Source organism: Glycine max, chromosome 15, assembly GCF_000004515.6.
Source record: "Glycine max cultivar Williams 82 chromosome 15, Glycine_max_v4.0, whole genome shotgun sequence".
NCBI lineage: Eukaryota > Viridiplantae > Streptophyta > Magnoliopsida > Fabales > Fabaceae > Glycine > Glycine max.
The window spans coordinates 44,841,387-44,866,017 of record NC_038251.2 but is presented as its reverse complement, the minus strand read 5'-3'; the positions used below and the strand labels follow the sequence as shown (position 1 = coordinate 44,866,017).

The 24,631-nt window shown below is 31.0% G+C and overlaps 1 protein-coding gene across 4 annotated transcripts; it reads left to right on the top strand.

Annotated features, from left to right (window-relative positions):
- Positions 1 to 6,509: 6,509 nt before the first annotated feature.
- On the top strand, positions 6,510 to 12,321 carry LOC100787652 (hydroxyproline O-arabinosyltransferase RDN2). 4 transcript variants are annotated; one of them, XM_006598045.4, is made up of 9 exons: positions 6,510 to 6,834; positions 7,680 to 8,159; positions 8,373 to 8,440; positions 8,538 to 8,739; positions 9,239 to 9,336; positions 9,440 to 9,509; positions 9,635 to 9,706; positions 9,932 to 10,045; positions 12,001 to 12,321. In XM_006598045.4, the coding sequence occupies exons 2-9, from the start codon at positions 7,764 to 7,766 to the stop codon at positions 12,073 to 12,075; spliced, it is 1,095 nt and encodes a 364-aa protein (XP_006598108.1). In that variant the 5' UTR covers positions 6,510 to 6,834; positions 7,680 to 7,763; the 3' UTR covers positions 12,076 to 12,321. The 4 variants fall into 4 exon arrangements, with proteins under 4 accessions (XP_006598108.1, XP_003546712.1, XP_006598107.1 ...); XM_003546664.5 differs by having other exon boundaries at positions 6,580 to 6,834; positions 7,585 to 8,159; XM_006598044.4 differs by lacking the exon at positions 6,510 to 6,834 and adding an exon at positions 7,309 to 7,463 and having other exon boundaries at positions 7,585 to 8,159.
- The last annotated feature ends 12,310 nt before the right edge of the window (positions 12,322 to 24,631 follow it).

Sequence of the window (24,631 nt, the reverse complement as noted above, 5' to 3'; positions counted from 1 at the left end):
CTTCTCCTTTATTACAAAATTGCCACCGCTCTGTACTCTAAGACGGTTTTTAACAACCGTCTTAGAACTCGCGTCTTAAAAAAGCACTTTTGTAGTAGTGAGAAATAATTTATGTTTTCTCAAGGTAAAACAATAAGATTTTACAAATTACATGTGTCATGAACAAAGAAATTTAAAATATTTATATTTTACAAATTATATTTGTCTTTTATGTATTTTCATATTTTGAAAATATTATATGATTTTTTTTATTGTTAATACTACAAAAAATATCTCTCTTATGTATGCAACCAAAGAATTATTCAATCATTCATCTCCCTTGTGATTACACATTTTATTGTAAAAAAATAAATCTTTGAATTGGTACAGTTGTCATAGGCAAAATTAAAGTTAATTTCACAAATATATCATTGGATACAAAATATATATTTTTAGTTTTCATTAGCATTTGAGAAAGATTAATCATTTCATTTAACTTTAAAAATTGATCATTAGATTGAACATCTCTTGATAAAAAATTTAATTTGACTTTTAAGAACTGAGTTTCATAAAAGTAAATTTTGATGGATAAAACTAAATCAAACAAATCAAAATTTTCTTATCAAATGCAAAAAATAAATCTCTTAAATTTAAGCTTACTATACAAAAAGCAACTTAGTGTTCACCTCCATAAATCTATTATTTAGCTCTTGAAGTTGTCTATCAATTCCTTCATAAAATAACTCAACTTGAAAGTGATGGACATTTGAAACTTTTTCAACTTTTAAGTTTTGATGTTCTTATGCATCATCCATATTTGGAATGTCAATATCTGACTTTACACACAACAATGAGCATGAGCATGTAGTTTATTTTTTATTTTTAATTGAATGTCATGTTTTTTTTTAGGCTTTGGCAATTGGCCGAAGCTGTTATCAAATTTTGAATGGGCAAAATATTCTTTTTTCACGTATTAAGAAGTAAAAAAAAGATCTTACGGAGATAATTGTCCCACTAGACATAACGTGCATCCGCCTCTGTAGATAATAACATATAAGAGAAAATTAAAATTTGCTCTGACAAAAGAAAATTCTCACTAAAGTGAGAAGATAATAAATAAAAATATTATTAATGATGTCTGAAAAGAAAGGATTTTAAGAATTATTTTAATTCATTTACAAACTAATATAAAAAACACATTTTAATAATGTCTAATGTCTATTTCCATAAATTTTATATAATTTCAATATTAAAAAATTACATATAGATAACAATATATAAAAGAAATTTTAAATTTATACAGGTAAGATAAAAGATTTAATAATTTATATAAGTAAGAACATAATAAAAAACAAAATAACGATTTGTCTAAAAAATAATTTGAGTCAATGATTTTACTTATATCCTTTATGTTAAATAAAATAAAATATTTAATTCATAATGTAGTAAGAAAAAATATAAGTTATAAATTATAGTGAAAATAAGTTAAAGAAATTCATTCATATGTTAATGAGGTTTTAGATAAATTGTTTATCCTCATGGGTTAATTAAAATTTTCTCTATTTTTTTTTTCAAAAAATTATTACCAACAATTGTGTGGATGTAGGATGGAGTTGTACCACTTAAGAAGTCTATTTTTGAGTCCTAACTATGTGATTGTATTAAATATTTGAAGAAATAATTTTTTCGTCTATAATAATTCAAATATGATGCGGGAATGATACCTATGGTCTAAAACAATCATATTAAAATTATTTTTATTATTATTTTAAACCTTAAACTCTAAATTTCTATAAAAAAAATATTTATATTAAAAATAAATTAAAAATTAAGTTCACCTTAATAAATTAAATGTTGATGTAATTTCAAGGTGAATTGTTAATCTCTTAGTTGATTTAGTAAAAATTGTTAATTCCTGTAAGTTAAGTGCAAATATATATATATAACCTCATTCAAAGAATGAATAAATCAATATCAATATATCAAATTCAATTTAATTTATTTAAATTTAAATTAAAGGATTAAAGAAAATAATTAACCACATCAAGAAATAATTACAATAAGAAACTGAAAGAAGATTGAAATAAGTAAAAGAAACTAACCAATCAATATTAATTAAAACTAAAAGCAGTCAGTTTAAATTTAAATTAAAGGATCAGGTATTTCTCAGTCAAACTTTGAAAATTAATCTCCTAGACACAAAAATATAAATGTTATCTTTGATCTAATGAATTTTTTCCATGCATCAATTTATCAATTCTAATTAAAATTAAAAATAAAGGATTAAAAGTTGTCAATTCTCAATTAATTTAAATTTTATTTAAAGGATAAGTAATTAAAGAATTAAAAAAAAAACTAAAAACACGGGAAGAATTATCATTCAACTTAAATTTAAAATAAATAATCGATAATCTGAACCAATTTAAAATTAGAAGCATAATTCACTTATTGTAAAATGATAATAACAACTTTCTTAAAGTGTAAAATGGTAACAACTTTCTTAAAGTGTAAAATGGAAACAACTTTCTTAAACATCAATAAAAAAAAATGGCTTTTACAGATTAATCTTACTCAACTTTATTGATATTTTTTACCGCTTTTTTTATTTTAGTTTAATTGTCTCCATTCACTACCTCGCGTCAAATCATGTAAACTCGTTGAATCTTTATGCCAATCAATTGCTTGCACTCCTTCCCAATTTGATTCATTGTCAGGTGTATCTCCAATAATTATCATAATTAAAAAGGATAACTTCTACTTATATTAACAATGACAACTTAAATTGAGAAAAAAAAATTCTTAAAAAAATGACAAATATTATCCATCTCTTTAAAATATTAATTAAAAAACAAAAGATAAAAGTTTTTATTAAGAAGTATAAAATTATAAAATCTTGCAATATTACATGCATTGCTACTTGTTGAAAGGTTCCAATGACAGGACGAAACAAAATAATTTATGTGAGTGTTATCATTTGTTCTCACTTTAATAAAGATTTCAGCTTCGAGTGTTACAACTGTGTTAAATATTTGTTAATGATTGATTATTCATAATAATTAATTAGTTATATGTTATTAGATTCTCACCCCTTATCGCCTTTCAAATCAAACTTAACCATATAGAATCCATCATCATCCATGTCCATGATGTTAAAACCGACGTGTAGCTGTCACTTCTCTTTCATCAAATGAAACCCTAATTTCTTCCCCAGCAATTTTATGATCATTGCATCCTCCAACCATGGCATACACAGTTCTTTAAACACTTTATCATCAAGGAAAACCCAATTTGCATCTTCTTAGCAATCAGATCCTTCTTTTGTCTGGCAGAAGACACTTGCTTGGTGGTTTATCCAATGCAGTGGCAGATCTACATGGAGGAAAAATATATTTTTTTTAATTGAATATATTGAATAAATTAAATGATTTTTTTATTCCCATAAAATTTAGATATTTTTTCTGTAAAATAATTTTTTTAATAAGATTAATGTAAATAGTTATAAAAGATAAAAAAGAATAAATTGATATTAATATTTTTCACCTTATCCTTTTAAATTTTATTGTTTTTAATTTTTATTACCATTTTTAATAAAGTTTATATAATTTTTTATTTGAAAAAAATCTTAAACTATTTTTTTATTCCTACTTAAAAAAATTTCTGAATCCGCTACTCATCCTATGCGATACAATTCTCGTTGTTCATCGCAGAGAACTCAATGCCCTCCATATTCATCATCTTCTTTTATCCAATCTACCAATTTTTAGATACTCTTTTTAGTGATCTAGTGAATTGAGATATCACGGAAAGTCATAGTTTCTCAAACTAAATTTCCTAATATTGATTTCTTGACTCATAATTTTTACATCATCAAAACATCAATAAAAGAATGTGCATGTGCAGCTTGAAAGCATTTGATCATTCCCGTATTCAATTGTAACAATGGCCGGTAGCAACATGTTCATTTTTTTTTACATAACTTGGAAAATGTAAGAATCAAAGTTACAAGGGTATTTCATAATATTGTTATGCTGAATGCCAAATTATTTAAATTATTCTGTTTCCTACGTTATATTTTATAAATAATTTCTTATTTTATAACTATGATATGAAAAAAAAAATTGGTTAACTAATGTTTAAGAAAAAAACTCAATATAAATATCTAAATACTCATATTTAATATGAAGATGTATATTAAAATTATTACTTTGTATGATATACGTTTTTAGGAATAATATTCTGTTTTACAAAAAAATATAAATTAAAAATATGTAAATAATATCTTACCTAATAATATCCTTATGCAAAACCAAATAGGTCAACCAAATAAGAAAGAACTATCTTAAATTTTCTTACATCTTATTTTATAAATTTTCTTATTAAATGTAAAACTTATTAAATATTTTCTTTTTGTTTTGAAGAAATGAAATACATATATTTTTAAGCGATCTAACTTTTTTTTAATAAAATATTTAAAAAAAATATAAGATTAGCATATGCAAAATACATGTTTCAATATTTTCTTTTATTGATCTAACTCATAATTTCCTAATATTTTCTTTTTGTTTTGAAGAAATGAAATACATATAATTCATGTTTCACTTCTACTACATCTAACTTATTTGATATTAGAAATTTTGGTGAAAAATCATCAAATTTAGAAATTGACAAGCAAAAACAATAGACATAGTTGAATTAAATAAATAAAATATGTTTAATTTTAATAATATACATTAATAATTAATAATTAATGTAAAACTATGATTACTTAATCATGTGTACCATGTTATTTGATTCTCTATATCTAAATCTTAGGGGTAGTTAGTTTGCATTTTCATTTTCTGTTTTCATTTTCTATTTTTATTTTCTGAAAATTATTTTCATTTTTAAAAGATTAGAATTCTAAAAACATTTATGATATATTGACTTTTAGTCTTTTTGTACTTTTATATTTGCTTAAAATTACATTCGACATTTTCATTTTATCCAAAATGAGGCTCGTGTTTTCAACTGAACTGAAACGAGATTTTATTATTTTTATTTTCTGGTTGTTTCCTGTTTTCATTTTCACTAAAAATATTTTTAAAAATTCAACCAAACACATTTTCATTACCATTTCCTATTTTCAGTTAAAATAAAAACAGAAAACAGTCAAACCAAACACCCCTTAAATATTATTTCTTTCTGCACTAATAAAAAATTCATAAATATTCCATGACATTGATTTTTTTTTCCATGCATTTATAATTTATAAATTAAAAACATTATTTTAATTTTAGAATTAAAATGGATACAATTTTAACTAATTTAATTCCTTTTTAATTCTCTATGATAATTGATTTTTATTTTAATTTATTAATAAGTTTGTGAGCAAATTTAATCTTTTTAATTGTGACAGTTACGTTAAATCATTTTATTAATTTTATTTTACTCAAAATTCTGTTTTTTTATAAATTAAATCAATTAAATAATTTGGAATCAAACTTCATTGATTTGGTTTAATTTGGAATCAAATGTGAGAGGAAAAACAAACCAATTTTATTGTTTTGATTTGATTTCTTGAGTTAATCAAGTAAAATCGAACCAAAGCTTCTCTTTACATGTATAATATAAAAATCATATTTTCATTAACTTTTAATTGATAGAAAATAAAAAAATATATAATTATGTATATAAACATTAAACTATGTTGCTATTGTAAAATAAAAAAGTACTAATGAATAATTAATTTGTAATATATGTTTGATTTCAGTTTTAAAAAAAGTTTCACGTGTATTGTTTGTGTATCTATTAAGAAAATTTGTTCTACTATTACTATTGCATTCATAGTTATAAAATGCGATTCCATCATTGACCCAGTCCATGGGGTAAGTTAGTGGTCTAACTAATATATATTAAAAATTTAAAATTATATATATATATATATATATATATATATATATATATTAATTATATGTAAGTATATGACTAACATTATTTCAATAAAAAAAATTTATCTATATTTCAAAATCCAAAATAACAATGGATAATAATAAGACATCATAGTGACGCTATAAAGGTTGTCATTTTTTTTTTTTGTAAAATCGACTGGTCGGATTCAATTGAGATCTGATACTTAATCAGCCAAGTTTAAACAAATCATCTCGAGTCAATTGTGTGACCGATCCTATTAGGTTGTTGAATCTCGATTAAACCAGTCCGATCGATCGAGTCAAACCAAGTTTCAAAATTATGATTATATCACAGTCAAACCACTTAAAGGTACGAGAAAGAGTGAAAGGGGGAGAAAACAAATTCATAATAATGTCTTTTCTTTTATTTAGTTGAGAAGATAAAATAAAAGAAAATTTTGAATAAAATTTAACTTTAAAAAATTTCTTTCTTTCTATTTTTTCTTGAATTTAAATTTCATAATTTTCTTTACTTTATAATTTTCTTTCTTCTTTATTAAACATAGGGAGCAATTATCTTTTTTTTATTAAACATACTATATCGCTATTATACTGAGAAAAAAACAATTTTAAAGTTGGCTTATTTGGTATCAAGTGTCAATTTTCAATACATTTAAAATGAGAAATAAAAAATAATGAAAAGAAATAACATAATTTTTTTTGGTGAATGAAGAAATAAGATAAATAGTAACTAATAGTTAATTAAAGGATCTCGCCGCCGTGTTGCCTCCGTCGGAGGGGAAGAACCACTACCAAACTTCAACTCACTTTCTCTCTCTCTCTCCCCGATCTATAAATCATTCTCTCACTCTAAAATCTCTCTCTCCCTCCCTCCCCGATCTATAAATCGTTCTCTGACTCTGAAATCTCTCTCTCTCTCTCTCTCTCTCACTCTTACAAAGCAAAGGTGCATTTTTTTCTCTTTTTTTTTTTTGTCTTTACTATTGTATTTCATTCAGTTTTGCAATTATTCTGAATACCCTTTTGAGTTTTTCTGGTAGTATTGCCGTTACTTCTTCAAATTTAGCGTTGACCCATTTTTCATTATCTTGGTTTTGATTCACCACTTTGCTGGGATTGGTGTTTCTATGTGTAATTTGATCCAATTCCTTGAAAATCACCATGCACCCTTTATTATTGTTGTTGTTATTTTCCCAAAAAAAAAAGAATTTTTTTACCTACCAATATTGATTCTGGGAATCCTCAATGGGAAATAAAAGGAATGAAAATGAAAATGGAATCTTGGTTGCTTCTGTTTCTGTTTGTTACTTTAGGTAATGTTAGTTAAATGTGGCTCTTTACCCTTTTTTTTGTAGTGTTTCCCAAGTTTTGAATTTTTATCCTGAACAGTGTCTTTTCTTCATTTTCAAGATTTTTATGCTTTATTACATGCAGTGCTAAAATTCTATCCTTTCTGCTTATCTAGCGTGTTTTCTTCTTTATATTGGCTGCTAAGAGCAGTGAAATCTTAAGAGGTAGTAATTGAAGTGGTTGATTAGGACCACATAATGTAATATGTTGCAATCGCCTGTTGGTGTAAGTAAATTGATGGATTTGTTTCAAAATCTCTGGTTGAATTATAATCTGATCTGACCATTTAAACATTGATCCTACTTTTATGAAGTTGCAATCTGATTTGTTCTTTAACTTGTCTTAGTTTGGTAATTGGATGCGTTGAATGAAACTTCGTTAGTTCTTCTGCTGAAGAAGTGAGAAACATGTATTCTGATGAAGAGGTGTTTGTTTATTCAGAGTAGAGTTTGTTCATTGAAGAACTGAGGGAGGTTCAAGTCCATGATACTTTGAAATCTGTCTGTAGTAGGAACTAAGAAGACCATGGGACGAGCTTCATTATTACTTATAGTTTTTTTGGTTCTTGGTTCTTCCTTTGCCACCTATAATGTGGTAACGATGATAAGGCACTACGGATCTTCAGAAGGTGTGGCTGTGGATGATGGTGCATTGTTTTTTGACCCTATTACTGAGATGCCTGATCATGTAAAGAATCGGAAGACATCTAAAGCGCCCTTTCATGTCGCGTTAACAGCAACGGATGCTCCATATAACAAATGGCAATGCCGCGTCATGTATTATTGGTATAAACAACAAAAGAAGTTACCTGGGTCTGAGATGGGAGGATTCACCAGGATTCTGCATTCTGGAAATCCTGACAACTTGATGAATGAAATTCCTACTGTTGTGGTTGATCCCCTTCCAGCAGGTTTGGACCGGGTGAGTTTACTGCAACTTTACATTGTATTTTTTATATGTTGTTTGCTAATTCCCTATTTTATTCAACTGATTGGCTTTGTAGTTTATAATATTTTTGTTGCTGTTAGAATTGAATTGATAGTGAGATGCCATGATCACTGAATTACAGTACAAGCTTTTCTTCAGTCAATACAGTTTAGATGTTGTCTGATGCATTGCATAATCTGTTTGCAGGGATACATTGTTTTGAATAGGCCATGGGCCTTTGTTCAGTGGCTGGAAAAGACTAAAATAGAGGAAGAGTGAGATCTCTTATACTATGTGAATTGTGATCTATCTTTTTTATTTTATTTTTTTGCAATAATAAAATATGACTTAGTTGCTCGTCTTTTGGTGCAGATATGTGTTAATGGCAGAGCCTGATCACATATTTTTACGTCCTCTGCCCAATCTGGCCTTTGGAGGACATCCGGCTGCTTTTCCATTTTTTTACATTAGACCTGATCAGAACGAAAAGACCATAAGGAAGTTTTATCCTGAGGAGCTGGGGCCAGTTACAAATGTTGATCCAATTGGAAATTCTCCTGTAATTATAAGAAAGGTAGAATTTCTTCCTCACCAGTTCTTGATGGCTGAATTGAATAATTTTCCATGTCCTTATTCTTGTCATGATTATTGTAGATTTCATCATCATTGTGTTGAAAGATCTTATTGTCTATCCATTTCATATAGATGATAGACCTGCTTCAGAATCTAAAGCAAATAATGAATTTGTATTGATGAATCCTAAGTCACAATGTTGTGCCAATGTAGTAGCAACCTTAGGTTAGGCTTAGAAGATACAAAACAAATGGTTTCACTGGATATTCAGGAGACTAGGACTCTACACACTCTTTAAGTGTCTAATCCTTTCTCAAATGATAAAATGATTTTTCTCTAAACCTCCTCTTTGTTTATAGGCAATATGGCTTATTTCTTCTACTGCTATCTCAGCCTGCCCAACTATCCTAACTAACTAGCTCCCTTACTAACGGACAACTTACTAACTACTAATGGGTATCTACTAATGGACTTCTCTCTCATTTTTTTCTTTCTTTCAGGATTTGATCGCAAAGATTGCCCCCACATGGATGAATATTTCTTTGAAGATGAAAGAGGACCCAGAGACTGATAAAGCTTTTGGATGGGTGCTAGAAATGTATGTCTTACCAAACAACTGATAGATATTTTTGTTCTAGAAGAGGTATTGGAACTGATAATTTGATACATTATGCTAATGGTTTTTTTCTTGTGGAACCAAGGTATGCTTATGCTGTTGCATCTGCTGTGCATGGTGTGAGGCACATTCTGCGGAAAGACTTCATGTTACAGGTTTGGCATAACATCATGTCTCTTGATGTTGTATTTAATATATGATGTTATCAGATCAAGTTGTTATCAAATGTGACAAAAACATACCCAACCTCAATTTAGCTTTCTTGTATGTGAAATTTCAGCCCCCATGGGATCTTGAAACTAACAAGAAGTACATTCTCCATTACACTTATGGATGTGACTACAATATGAAGGTGAAGTATTTCTTTGCCTTGAATTGCATAGTTATTGTCTTCAAATATTCCTTATAAATTTGCATTCTTGGTGAACACATCTCTGAACTTGTGAAATCTACTTTATTTTCTTACCATGCTATGGAACTTTGCTTTAGCAGATATACATTTATTGAAACACTGTAGCTTCCTGTCATCTATTGTGTATTTCTCCTAGTTGTCTCAATAGTGTTTCATGATGCTCAGGGTGAATTGACTTATGGCAAAATTGGTGAGTGGAGATTTGATAAAAGGTCACATCTACGAGGACCTCCACCAAAAAACTTGCCCTTGCCCCCACCAGGGGTTCCTGAAAGTGTGGTATGTCTAGAACTTGCCTATTGATTGAAGTGCACTTCATCCTATCTTATTGGAATAATATCTAGAAAGAACTGCTTTCTGTGATACATGGAACTTGATACAGAACTTACATAAGATCCTATAATGAATTCTGTCTGTACTTTCATACTTATTTTCATTTTACTTACAAAGGTGAGAAGAAAATGGCATTTTTTTCCCATTAGCATACATGTATAAACTATCTGAATGTGAATCAGTAACAAAAGCATCTATATCTTAGAAGTTTGAACACTGATCCAGCCATTGGACTGTTGTTTTATGTTTCATTCCCAATGGTTAATTCTTTGATTGCATATCTGTATTAGAATTGAGAAACACCTTATTTTATGTAGTAGGGGTCCATATGCTGAGATTCTGCATGAAATGAAGTTTGGTAGTTTGTAGGGAATGATTTGACAAGTACTAGTAATGGAACTAAGCAAATAGTGACATGATAATTATGAGACTCGATTACAGTTATATACCACTAGCTTTGGTTCTGTCCAATTCTTCATTTTAGTGCTGTCTGACATCAGGACACAATAAAGATCATTTGTTATCATATGTATTGCTTTGATAGATATTTCCGAATGATCTTCTCGAAGCTAGAACTTTTAAGATGCCTGTAAACTTTCTTGTTTCCCTCATCTACCTCATTTATTTTTTACACTTTCATTGGAGGAAGTGATCAAGAGGATTTTCATGATAAATAAAATTGCTGAAACTTTAGTCTTAACCGAGCTGAATGACTTTATTTGATCCATGTATCCGACTTCAGTACCTCAACTAGTGGGGTAAGACTTTGTTGTTGATGTTCTGCTTCACTCACCCTATGACCTACGTAGAAGGAAAAGAGAGAGAGAAATTAAATCTACTATGGGTATACTTTGCCTCAGGATAATGGAAAGTGGCTCTAGTTGGAGAATGTTATTGCACAAGACTGAACATTTATGATTGGATTAAATTTTTGAAAATACTGGTATTGTGGTATTGAAAATACAGCCTCTTTGCATATGCAAGGGGAAGGTTGCGTACAATAACCTTCTCATATACCTTCGCAAAGCAAGGAGCCTCTGGCGTCAGGGTATGTTAGTTTACTGGTATTGGGATTAATAAGTTTGATTTTATTCTACGTGAAATAAAGCCCACATAGTACAATAGATAACTATATCTCTCATATGGAGGGGGAATCTTTGGTTTAGAAGTCCATTTAATGTGTTAGTGAGCATTGTTGAATAAGCCTGAAGATATTTTTAGTCCATCTCCTTTCAGTGTAGCAGTGCCTTTTTGTGTCATCTTAATAGCAATATTAGATGAAAGGCTAGCCTTTTGAAAACGTGGTTGTTTCAATAGTCAGCTAGTTTAACGAAATTTTTGCTTGAACTATTTCTTCGATATTTTGGTACGGTCAAATTTTAGCGGTTTGATGTATATCCACTGAGACTTTTTCCTAGTTTTGAGTTGAAATAATGAAAACTTTGCGAATTTGTCCTTACATTGATACTTTTGTTGCTTTCTTGGTTGTGGTTACTTGCCTACTTTTAAGTTTTATCACCTCATTCTTAACTTTAAGGGATTGTTTAGTGCTTAGGATAAGATGAAGATGGATAAAATAACAAAGTAGGAGAATAATAGGAAGGGATAAGCACCTACTAAGAAAGCAAGATAAGACTTGAGAGTAGGATAAGATACTAACATGATAAGTGTTGCACTGCTTCATCTTTTCTCCTTTTCTTATTGAGCTTGATAGCTTATGTAACCTAGTTTAACATAGTATTTCTATATTAACATTCATCTCCAAACTCCATAACTGACACAAGCTGTTGATTCAGTTCATTGAAGTGAATGCTATATATTTTTATCTAGTAGCAAAAACATGATACAATGCATTATTAATGTGTTTTTTTTTTTTTTTTTACTTATGATAACGTATGCAGGTAACCCTTGTAAAGATGGTGAACGAGGCTAGTGCTAACATTCCAAATTGGGACTCATCTTCCACCTCATCATGATGATATCCCAAGTGCACATTTCGAAAAGGAAAAAAAAATAGACATTTGAGTCTTTTTTTTTGTCACGAGTTTAGTCTTAGAATCATAGATGAATGTAGTAAACTATACCATTTTATATGGCAATTTAAACGCAGGATAAATATTTTATATATATTTTTTTCTTGTTGGTGATCTTCTTGAATGGTATTTGGGCTCGTACCACAATGCCAGATACTTTATTCAATAAGTATTGGCTTCGATATTGCATATGCATATGTTGACAATTCTTGTATTTTATGCCATGCATAGCCCTAGACAACATTATAATTGTTTCTGTATTCTCTTAATTTCTACAGCTTATGTGTATTGTATGGTTCTTCGTTCGTATAGACAAGGAACGTTGAACTTGATATAGGACCACGGGTTGAAGTGAAAATTGAAGCTTAAAAGTGCAACTTATTCTTCCTTAGATTAGTACGTCAACATAATCAAAGTGTATAAACAATACATGATTTAACATTTCATTTTACACATAACTTGTTATGCCTAAAAGATATAGATGTGTTCATGATTATCAAACTCTTCAGTTAACTTGTTAACTCTTATGAGTTTATGAGTTCACTTATCCTCTTTGAGTTGACTTGTGTGTAAACTCTTTTTTTAATAGTTTCCGGGTAGACTTTATAAACTCTAGGTAAACTCAGTAAACTCTCGAGTTTATCACTGAGTTAATGAGTAAGCAAGTTAAAAAAAATTAGACCAAAATGTAAGTCATCTTAAGTTATTTTCTGTCTGTTTAGTATTCAACATATCTTCATTCAGTATGTTTTCAAATAAAGAAATTCTTACTTTTAATAACATCAAACTCTTGTTCTCATATCAAACTCGTGATCGGAATGATCTACTACTATTACTATAACATCTTCAAGTTATTATCTAGTAGTGATGAATTACTAGATTTGGTTATTCAATTATTATGAAATTTATGATTTACTATTTTGCTTTATTATATTGTTGAAATGTTTAATTAATATATTTATTATAAATATTTTGTTATTATTTTTATATGAAGTGGACTCTTACGAATCTACGAGTCGAGTCTATGAAACTCTCACAAGTTTATGTAAACTCTCGAGTTTGATAACCTTGGATGCGACATATACAAATACAATATGAACAAAAATATGACATTTTTAAACATTATAAGAGAAGTTATAGTTATAACACATTGGATAAAATTAAAATCTTTAGTTATAACACATTAAATAGAAAGCATGATAAAATATTTTTTAAATAGAAAATTTGCATTCTTCATTGGATAACACATTATTATTATTATTATTATAAAATTTTACTATAATGTTCTAAGATTATATATTTTTTAATCTATTTAAAGCTTTACAATCTGCTAGCTTACATATAATTAGTTTAAATATATTTATATTTGGAAGGAGTGTTTATTATTCATAATAATCATATTTGGGTTAAGCATGATTGTTTTTGTGGAAGATACGTGTAATTTCGTAAAAAAAAAGCTTATTAGATTATTTAGAGATATATTTGTAAACTTATTCAAAAGGTTTTATTAATAAAATAAACTTTTAAATATGTTTTTATTGTTTCATTTGCAAACTTGATTTAAAAAAAATCAAGTAAAAGCTTTAATAAAAAATATCAGATGAATAATTTATATCTTTTTACAAATCTTTTTATAAATATTTTTAATACTTTATAAAGAAAGTATTAGATAAAAAATATTTTTTATTAACATAAAAAAATTCAAAACCGTACAAAACAAATAGGAAGATTTTATAGACTAAAATCCCATTTTCTTTTATCAATCCAAGCTGATATTGATGTTGTAGCTAATAGTATCTTGCTAAGATTCCAACCTAGGACTTTCGAGAAAATGACATGTGACATGTCTTCAAGTCATGTGTAATATGTTTTATTGAGGATGCATATGAATAAATATTTTAATTGAGCAGTTATTTAATAAATTTTTTACTATATAAAATGTTAAAAATTTGATAATGGAATTTATTAAAAAATATTATGAAGAACTTCGAGAAGTTATAAATCACTTTACTTTCATAAATTCAAATAATCTCATTGTAAATTCTTTCATTTAAATTTGATCTTCTTTTTTTCTTAGAATTACTATCTTATATCATGATTCATTTAAATATCCGATGCAATATTATCAAATGTCCAAAAATAGTAAAATTGATTCATTTAATATCATCAACAAAATATTCTAAAATAAACTAATACAAACTAAAATAAAATATTCTTCAACCAGATTTACTATAATATTCTAAATCACAACTATTTCCTACAAACTAATTTCTTGCAAGCTTTGCTGTAATTAGATTTGTTGAAAAAAATGAACAATAAAATATGATCCACTAATATTATAAACATGACAGAAAAAATAAATATGAAAAAAAGGTAAAGCAAATAACAATGTACCTAAAAGTGATACTTTAAAAAGTTCCAACACTAGCAGTCTTAGCACTTGCAATTTCAACACTTGGAGTTCCAATATTAGCATTATTTAAAGTCAAACCAAACAGCTCTAACAATTTTGAACGGTTCGGTTTGATTTTGATCGGATCTATAAATCTAAACCCGTGACCCAACCCATACATGAACAATTTTGATCGATTCGATTCAGTTTTGACTCAAATACACAAATGACCCAACCCAAGCTATTCGGATCAGTTTGGGTCAATTCAAGTTCGCGGGTAACCCGTACCCGTTAACACCCCTAAAGTAAATCCTTAATTTGAAGGACTCAAAATATAATGAAGCCTATTATTATTACCTTTGGTTTAGGAATTTATAAGTTGTTGATGAGATTTTATTAGAAATTTTTTTACTATATTAGAAGAATTATTAATAAAGATATGTTTAAATGATAGCAAAAATTATACTTCTATATAAAAGCAAGGATTTTATATTAAATTTTATTATAATTTTTTTAAAAAATATAAAAACTCATTTGATTGGGTACATGTACTCTACGGGCTTATGCATAGTTGGCATTAACCAATCGACTATTACTCCCCCATGATGTCTTGGTGGACATCATGAGTAGTTACCAACTCGACCATCCTGACATTCCTTATAAGACAATAAGTTACGTATGAACAGGTAAGTTACATTCCATTCATCATGTACTTCCTAAAGAGACTCTAACTTTAGCATTGAAGTCCCTTTTCAGGTAAGCTACATTCCATTGGAGAAGGAGCTCAGGAACATGGAAAGGAGGTTACTCACAGATCGGACTACAAAGAGTTTGATAAAAACATTTGGTATCCACTGTGGGGCCGAAGTGAAATTTTCTTTGGTCATAAGAGTATATGGTAGCGACTAGGAGTTCAACAATAAGGTCAACTCCCATGGGAGAAAGTTCAGCAATGGAAGGATTTAGAGAGCAATTGGAGGCTCTTCAAAAGAAAAATATAGAGAAGATGGTTGCGTTTCAACAAAAACAAGAAGAAGATTTGCAAGATTTACACCAAGAAAATGAGGCTATCTGAGCACAATTATAATAGTCACAAGCAAACACACAACAGACGATTCCAACCCACAATGTATCAACTAAAGGAGAGCACTCTTCACATGACACCAACCGTCATACAAACACAATCGAACGATCCCACCAAAGATCTTAGAGTCAACCAGCCAAGTTACATCGACGAAATCCCTTTGTCAATGGAATTCTTGATGCTCCCCTTCCTCTAGGATGGAAGCCTTTGAACATTGATTGATATGATGGAACCAAAGACCCTGATGAACACTTGGAGGCGTACATTACACAGGTAAATTTATACACTAATGACAATGTCACTTTATGTAGGGTTTTTCCAAGTTCCTTGAAAGGACCCACACTAACATGATGACATTAACTCCCCCCTCGGACGATCAACCCGTTTGACACACTTTTTGAACATTTTTGGTGTTCAATATGCCACATGTTGACCTCACCACATGACATCAGTAGCACTGATCAACCTACAACAAGCTGATAACAAGCCGTTACATGATTTTTTGGGCCGATTTTCACAAATTGCAGTCAAAATTTGAGATCTCAAACCCGGAGTAGCTCTTTATGCCATGATAGCAGCACTAAAGCTAGGGGATATCACAAATAATTCATGTAAGAAGAGGCCAACCAACATGGATGCATTGAGACATCGTGCAACTGGCTTTATCCAAATAGAAAAGTTGTCCGAGTTCCATGATAAAGTTAGAGGAAACCAAAAGAAGTCTGATTCTCACAAAGAAAAACTAAAGTTTGTCAAAGAGAAAGATTTCAAAAGGCAGCCACAACAACCAAAGTATGAAACATATACTCTTCTCACTGAAAGTCGAGCACGTATCCTGGAGAAGGCATTCCATAAAGAAATACTAGGGTGCATTCCTATAGCCAGGCCAACCGCACCAAACAATGCATATATCATCGAAACTTTGGTCATACTACAAAAGAAATGTATAGTTTTGAAGGATAAAATTGAAGAGTTGGTTCATAAAGGATGTTTAAATGATTTTGTCAAAGGAAACAACTATAATCGTGGTGACTATAGGGGAGGAGGAAGAGGTGGCTGCAAAGGTAGTTTTAGAGGTGGATATGTCAAAGGTTGGGGCAACAATAACAAACAACCTACAGGAGAAAGTGAACAAAGGCAATAAGAGAATCCCCCAGGTGCTGTTCGAGGTGTATTTAATATCATTGTTGGTGGTTTTGCTAATGAAGGTTGTATAAACTATGTTAGGAAATGACATCTTCGAGCTCTAAAAAGTGTTAATAAAGTAAAAACATAAGAGACTCCACTCTGATCTCTCCCAACAATCACATTCATGGACCTAAACTTCGTTGGAAATGATCCAGCACAAGATGACCTAATGGTGGTGACAAATGTAATAGTCGAGTGAGTAGTTCGAAAAACTCTAATTGATCAAAGATGTTCCTCTAGCATTTTAAACTGGTCTATCTTTGAAAAATTAGACATTTCTCATGATCTTATACAACCTCACAAGAAACCTGTAACAGGTTTTGCAGGCGAGCGTGTTTATGCTAGAAAAAAAATAGACCCGCTGACTACTTTTGGCTTATGAAAACTTTCTCAATCATTAACAATTTCTTATGTTTTGGTGAATGCAGACACCTCGTATAGTGTCTTACTTGGCATACCTACTTTGAACAAGCTTGGAACCATTCTTTCTACACTTTATTTAGCAACGAAATTTCCCTCATCCACAAGGGAAATTGTCATTGTCAAAGTTGATCAGACGGATGCTTGTGAATGCTATGTAAAGAGTTGCAAGATTGAACCATACAATATAGTGAGAGACAATAAAAACAACAAGGCACCAATCTCCAATATCAATGTTGTTGTCACCTCATTAAAGGATCTTAACCCCCGATTAGATTCTGAAGATCGATGACCAACCCCAATTGAAGACATTGTTGAGAATTTCCAAATCAGAACGGAGTCACATGAATGCACCAAAATCGGTAAGCAAATGAAGGATGCAATACGAAAAAAAGTAGAACAAGTGCTCTTGAGCAATGTCAATTGTTCGCTTGGAGCATGTCCGACATGCCTGGCACTGACCCTAACTTCATTCTCCACAAGCTTGCAGTTTTCCCTAATGTGAAACTTGTAGCTTAGAGAAAACACAAACTTGGAGAAGAGCTATAGAAGTAGAAACCGAAAAATTATTGAAGGTCGACTTCATTCGCTAAGTAAACTACACCACTTTGTTAGCCAATGTGGTCATGGTGAAGAAATCAATTGGAAAATGGAGGATGTGTGTGGATTACACCAATCTCAACAAAGCTTTTCCTGAGGATGCTTACCCTTTGCCTAACACCGACAGATTAGTTGATAGAGCATATCGGTTCAGATTACACAAATTTCTAGATGCCTACTCGAGCTACAATGAAATCAAGATGTACCTACCTGACCAAGAAAAAACAACATTCATCACTGACGGAGCCAACTTTTGTTACAAGGTAATGCCTTTTTGCCTAAAAAATGCAGCTGCCATATATCAAAGTCTCATGGATAGAGTTTTCAAGGAGAAGAATAGAAAGAACGTAGAATTCTACGTAGATGATACGATAATGAAGTCACTCTCTCCTAACTAGCACATTCGTGACTTGGTTGAGATCTTTGTAGAGCTCAAAAAACACAACATGAGGTTGAACCCTGAAAAATACACTTTTGGGATTGGGGGAGGTAAGTTCTTAGGTTTTATATTACCCTATATGGGGATAAAAGCAAATCCAGACAAGTGTGAAGCTATTTAAACCTTGTTTTCATTGGGATGGAGGTAGCATCGACTAAGGGTTGTGTGTGGCAGCTGAGGAGCTCCCATCTCCCATTTTCCTCCATTTCCCTTCATCTTCTCCCTTCAATTTTGTAATTTTGAGGTCTCTCATGACAATGAGAGGCTAGTCATCCATTTTGGGGTGATTAGTGTGCTAAGTTACTCTCATGTAATTAATCTTTATATTTATTCAATGTTATTGCTTCTTTCCATTTCGATTACTTGTTTTATGGTTTTTTTAACTTAGCTTTAATTGTTTGTTTTTATTGTCAATGGGAAATTCTTGAAAACTGAGTTTTGAATAGAACATCTAATGAATGTCTCATCTAGGGATGAAGGGATGTTTGTTAGTATCATTAGTGATCAATCATATGGACATGTTTTATAGTTAAAATGTCAATGGGAAATGCTTTTTGACAAAAATTTGAAAGTAGTATCTAGTAGGTGTTATGTCTAGGGATGAAATAACACTTATTAGCCTTAATAAACTCTTGTTCTTGAATCCAAGCGGTTTAGCTTGATGTGCTAAGGGATTAGGAGTTTAGTTAAGATACTTAGGCTCTTTCGCATGAGGGATCATGGTTAGAGCACTATAGTGGGTTAAGGTAGCATTAAAGTGAATATTGTATAAAGAAAACCTTTATAACTACTTAGATTGTTAGCTTAGTGTAGCCAAATCCCCAACATTTTGTTCATTTTTGCATTTAGATCTTCTCGCCCAACAACTGTTTATATTTTTGCTCACATTTAATTTGTTTTGTTTTTTGTTTAGAACCAACTTTAATTTTATGTTCTTTTACATTTAAAACTAAATCTCTTTTGCCTGGAACTTGAATTTGCACAAATAGCTTGATACAAGAAAGTTCCAATGGATATGATACTAAACTTTTTGTTTTATACTATTTGTATGATACTTTGGTATACTTGCCAAGGACCTATCAAGTAGAAGGGTGGTTGCATGGTACATAGATATATCTGAGTTCGGACTAAAATTTAAGCCACGAGGACCCATTAAAGCTCAATGCGTGGTTGACTTCATGGCAGAGCTTCCCCCCAAACCAAGCAGTGGTGATATAGGTGATTGGTGGATGCTCTATGTTGATGGAGCTTATAACCCCAAGGGTAGTAGAGCAGGAATCACTCTTGAAAGATCTAGAGATATCTCCCTCAAGCAATCATTGTTTGATTTCAAAACCTCCTACAATCAAGTTGAGTATGAGGCTCTGATTGTAGGGATAAAATTAGAAAAAGAAGTTGAAGTGAAGAAAATTAGGTGCAGAAATGACTCCAAGCTTATCACTAGCCAAGTCAATGGAGATTTCCAAGCTAAAGACACATAAATACAGAGGTACTATCATCTAACAATGTGTTTGCTCAGTTGCTTTGACAAGTATGAGCTCAAGCACATTCTCAGAGAAAACAATGACAAAGCAAATGTATTACCAAAATTGGTGAGTTCCAAAAAGTGGGGGCAACATAGAACATTCATACAAGAAACACTCGTTACACCAAGCATAGATAAGTCTAACATCTTTGTAAGTCAAATTGGTAGTAACTCTTGGATGAACCCGATATGGAATTATCTTGTGAACAATCAATTACTAGAAGACAATATCGAGGAAAAAAAAAGATAAAATTGAAGTTAATCCATTATGTTATCTTTGATGGAGAGATTTTCCGATGAGGAATTTCTATCCTATTGTTGAAATGCTTGAGTGATGATGAAGCCCAATATGTCATGAAAAAAATTCATAGAGACATCTGTGGCATGCACTCAAGAGGAAGGAATATGGCAACTTGAGTTCTCTGAGTTGGTTATTATTGGCCAACAATGCATATTAATCGTGAGGAATATTCAAAGAGGTGTAAAGAATGCCAAAAGTTTGACAACCTTCACAATGCACCACTAGAGAAATCACTCAACATTCATTCACCATGGCCATTTGCATTTTAGAGTATGGACGTTCTTGGTCTCTTTCCTGCTGCAAAATGGCAAGCAAAGTTCTTACTAGTGACCATTAATTACTTCACCAAGTAGATTGAGGTAGAACAACTTGCCAAAATCACTGCTCAGAAGGTTAAAAAATTCACATGGAGATTGTTGATATGTAGACATGGTTTCCTTTTTGCTATAGTTATAGATAATGGCACCCAATTCACAAAGAAAGGGTATGAACAATTCCCACGATAGCTTGGCATCAAGCCCTTGGTATTTTTCTGTTGAACATCCCCAAACAAATGGGCAACCAGAAGCAGCGAACAAGGTCATCTTGACAAAGATGAAGAAATAGTAGGCAAAGCAAAAGGTCTTTGGGTTGAGGAGTTGCCTAGCATACTATGGGCATACCATTTCACTCAGCTATCCACAACAAAGGAAACTTCTTTCAGATTGACTTATGGTACTGGTGCCATGATTCCAGTTAAGGTTGGCAAACCTTAAGCAAAAAGTGCCTACTTAGAGGAAGCATTTAACGATGAAAGTGTAGTGTTTGAGCAATATATGATTGACGAGGTGAGAGATCATGCTCAAATTCAAGATGAAGCTTTTAAAAGGAGAGTAACTCGGAAGCATAAGTCAAAATTGAAGAAAAGAGAATTTCTAGTTGGCGATCTTGTATGGAAAATGAGAGGAGAAGCAAGGAAGGATCATGTTGAAGGAAAACTTGATCCAAATTGGGAAGGACTCTTCAGAATCATTGCAACACTGCAAAATTGTGCATATTGACTTGAAGAGTTTGTTGGAAAGATCATTCTAAGGACCAAGAATGCAACACATTTGAATTCATACTTCAACAAGAAAACCAGGAATCATAATCTTTTTCCTACTTTGGGTTCCCCCCCCCCCCCCCCAAGTAAAACAATAATAGGTTTTGGCTGGAAAGTTTTTAATGAGGCGCACTTAGGTCATATTGTAAAAGGAAAGTACTATCGTTACAATCATATAATGAAATCCTTTTACACAGGTAATCCTATTTCTTTCATCTTTATTGTTTATTTTTTCTTGTGCTTATTTATTCTTTACTTGAATTAGTGGAAGAAGTCTTACACAAAATTGTGTACTACTTATTCATATCTTACATAAAACTGTGTATCGATCTATTTACGTCTTACACAAAACTATATATTGACCTATTTGTCTTGTACAAACAATACATTGACCTTATATCTTTGTGCAAATGCATAATGACCTTTAAAACCAAGTACAACTAGTACATTGACACAAAAGTAAAATGTTGAGAATTGAAGAAATAAAACAATTGAAGGACTTATACTTTCTTTACAACTCAGTTTGTTTATATAATTTATTTGTAATATGATTTAGAAATCCATAAGACCGGGTTTACTTTTACCACTCTACTGTTAATAGATATCTTAAAGAACAATTAAACATAACTTAAACTCTTAGAAATTTTGGAATTTCTGCAAACACTAATTTCATTAAGTAACAAACTTAGTACATTACACTTCATCTTTAAGTATCTTAATACATAATAACTTTAAGAGCAAAACAAAAGGCCATAAGTAACTTGGATAAACTATGTTGTTGGATGATTTGAAGTCAAAGCAAAGTTTGAAGTTGCCTCAACATCACCTGCATTGGAAGTCATTTCACTATTAGAAGCCTCTTCATAACTACCTATTTCAAATTCTCTTACTGCCTCCCCATCCTTTACATCTTTCAGCACATCAAAATTCTTCATATCCATTTCAGGGGTGAACAAAGCAATTTGGCGAAGAGCTTTCTTAAAACCATCTTCATGACCCATTATGAAGGCTTGTTGAAATTGCAGTATAGGCTAAACACATGTGTTTTCTGTTGCTTTCTTCTGATCTGGAAATTGCACTTGTAATTTGGAAGCTTCCTGATCGACCAAGTCTTTATCTTTTAGGTATTATCATTTTCTAACTCAAGAGCTTTCTTTTTCTTTTCTTTAGAAGTCAATTCATCGTTCAACGCCTTAACAATATTCTTAGTCTCTGTTAGTTCCTTCATTGCAGTGTTTATGTGAATGTATGTATACATGATTTTGATGATGTCAAAGAAGAATCAAATAAGGATGCTTCAAATGATAAGCATTTGCTTCAAGAATAATTCAAGATTGCTTCAACAAACAAAGCCTTGTTTCAAGATTCACTAAAGACCAAGTTTTGCCTTAAAGCAAAGTGCTTTCAAGACATGCAAGGCTCTGGTAATCGATTACCAGGAAGTGTAACGATTACCAGAAGACAGGGTTGAGAAATAGCTGTTGAAAAAGGTTTTGAATTTGAATTTTCAACATGTAATCGATTACCATATGTCTGTAATCGATTACCCGCAACGGAACTTTGGAAATTCAAATTCAAAAGTCATAACCCTTCAAATTATAACTGTGTAATCGATTACTAGTGGAAAGTTTTCATAAAATCTGCCAACAATCACATCTTTTCGTTAGATTTGTGAATGGCCATCAAAGGCCTATAAGTAGGTGACTTGGGCACGAATTTTACATAGAGAGTTTTGATTGATTAAAAATGTTTTATCCTCTCAAAAGATTAAGAGAGTTTTGCTTGGCAAAAATATCTTATCCTCTCAAAAGACAATGAGAGAGATTCTACAAGAACTTCATTGTCAAATGCTCTCTCAAAAAGAAATCCTTGGCCAAACACTTGCCAAATCTATAAGGATTCTTACATGATCTTTATTGTAATATTCTTCTCTTGAAGAGAGATTTCTTCTTCCATTCTTCTTATTCAATGAGATTGGCTAAGAGACTGTGAGTCTCTTGTTGTAAAACATCTGAACACAAGGGATGGGTTGTCCCTGTGTGGTTCAGACTTTGTAAAGGATTTTACAAAGATAGTGGACATCTCAAGTGGGTTGCTTGAGTACTGGACGTAGGCATGGGTTGTGGCTGAACCAGTATAAAACTGTGTTTGCATTCTCTCTTCCCTTATCTTATTTATTTTGTTGCAATCAATTGTGTCTTGCATGTTTAAAAAACATTGTTAAATTGATTGTTGTTGCTTCTTCTGCATTCTAAGCCTATCCCTCTTAAGATTATTGAGGCCACAAGGTCCAACAGTTTAAATTCTTGTTAAGACTTTCAATGGCCTTAACAAGCTTTTCATTTTCAACAACTTTCATGGAAACCATCTTCTAATGATCAACAATTTTCTGATGTAGACCATCAATGATCTCAATTTTCTTGATTAACGAGTTTTTCTCATTGAGAGCCTTGACCAATTTCCTCATTTCCTCTAAACTAGCCTTGAACTTTATCTTCAACTCGACATAGATAGTTCTCCAATGGCGAACAATAGTAGAAGACCTATAGAGGAAAACCTCAATGAAATCCAAATTATTGTCAACCCCAACAAAATCCATCGTCTCCGAGGCAACCTTTGTAAACAACTTATTATTGGTAATGAACTCAGAACCCTAGATGTCAACATTCCATAGCGGGGGAAGATTACGAGTAATAATCACATGATTAGCCCTGCGTAGGGGACCTGAATGATGTTGGATCGCCATACCTCCACTTCACTTTTCACATGAAGTGTTATGAGGAATACTTTTTTCACCTAAAACTTAAGTACCTTGGTTAGAAATTAGAGGAGTTGGAGAGATTAAGGAAGTGGTCAATTTCTCCACATTGTTATTAGCAACATCAGAGTTTGTAGTCAGCTTATCAATATAATGTGATTGTAACACCTCAACATCCCTATTCTCAGTAGTAAGATTCTCCACATTAATACTTCCTGGAGTCTCCTTCTTAGGAAATTCTTTTTCTTTTTCAAGAGGAATCTACTCATTCACTACAACCTTCATAATTTTGGATTGAGGTTGATCGATTTTTTCGCCAAATTGAATGATCTCTTGGAAACTCTCTTTCTCTTCTTAGGCTTCACTAGGTTAGCAAGTGCTGGTAGTATGCTTGGATTCTAAGATTCTACCATTGAAGCCTTTGTCTTCCGGAATTAAAACCTTTCATAATGCCTACACAAACAATAAGAAAAATATCATAAACAAAATCACTTTATCAAAAATATTTTCAAGTACAATACAATACCCATTCTCTAAAGAGCCCTCAATGTTTCCAAAATAAGGCAATTGGACAACTTCCTTAATATTCATCCTTATTGTAAACTCCACAATTATATTAATATGTCGCCTATCCCTAGAAAATAACAATGAGCTTGCCTGAGATTTAAACCTTTGACAAAACTATTTCCAATGAGGAAATATCCTTCTTTT

Coding starts and splice junctions, on each gene's coding strand:
- LOC100787652 (XM_006598045.4), top strand. CDS start 7,764: ATGGGACGAGCTTCATTATTACTTATAGTTTTTTTGGTTCTTGGTTCT. Junction 9,510..9,634: donor GGAAAGACTTCATGTTACAG/GTTTGGCATAAC, acceptor GTGAAATTTCAG/CCCCCATGGGATCTTGAAAC. Junction 10,046..12,000: donor CAGGGGTTCCTGAAAGTGTG/GTATGTCTAGAA, acceptor TAACGTATGCAG/GTAACCCTTGTAAAGATGGT.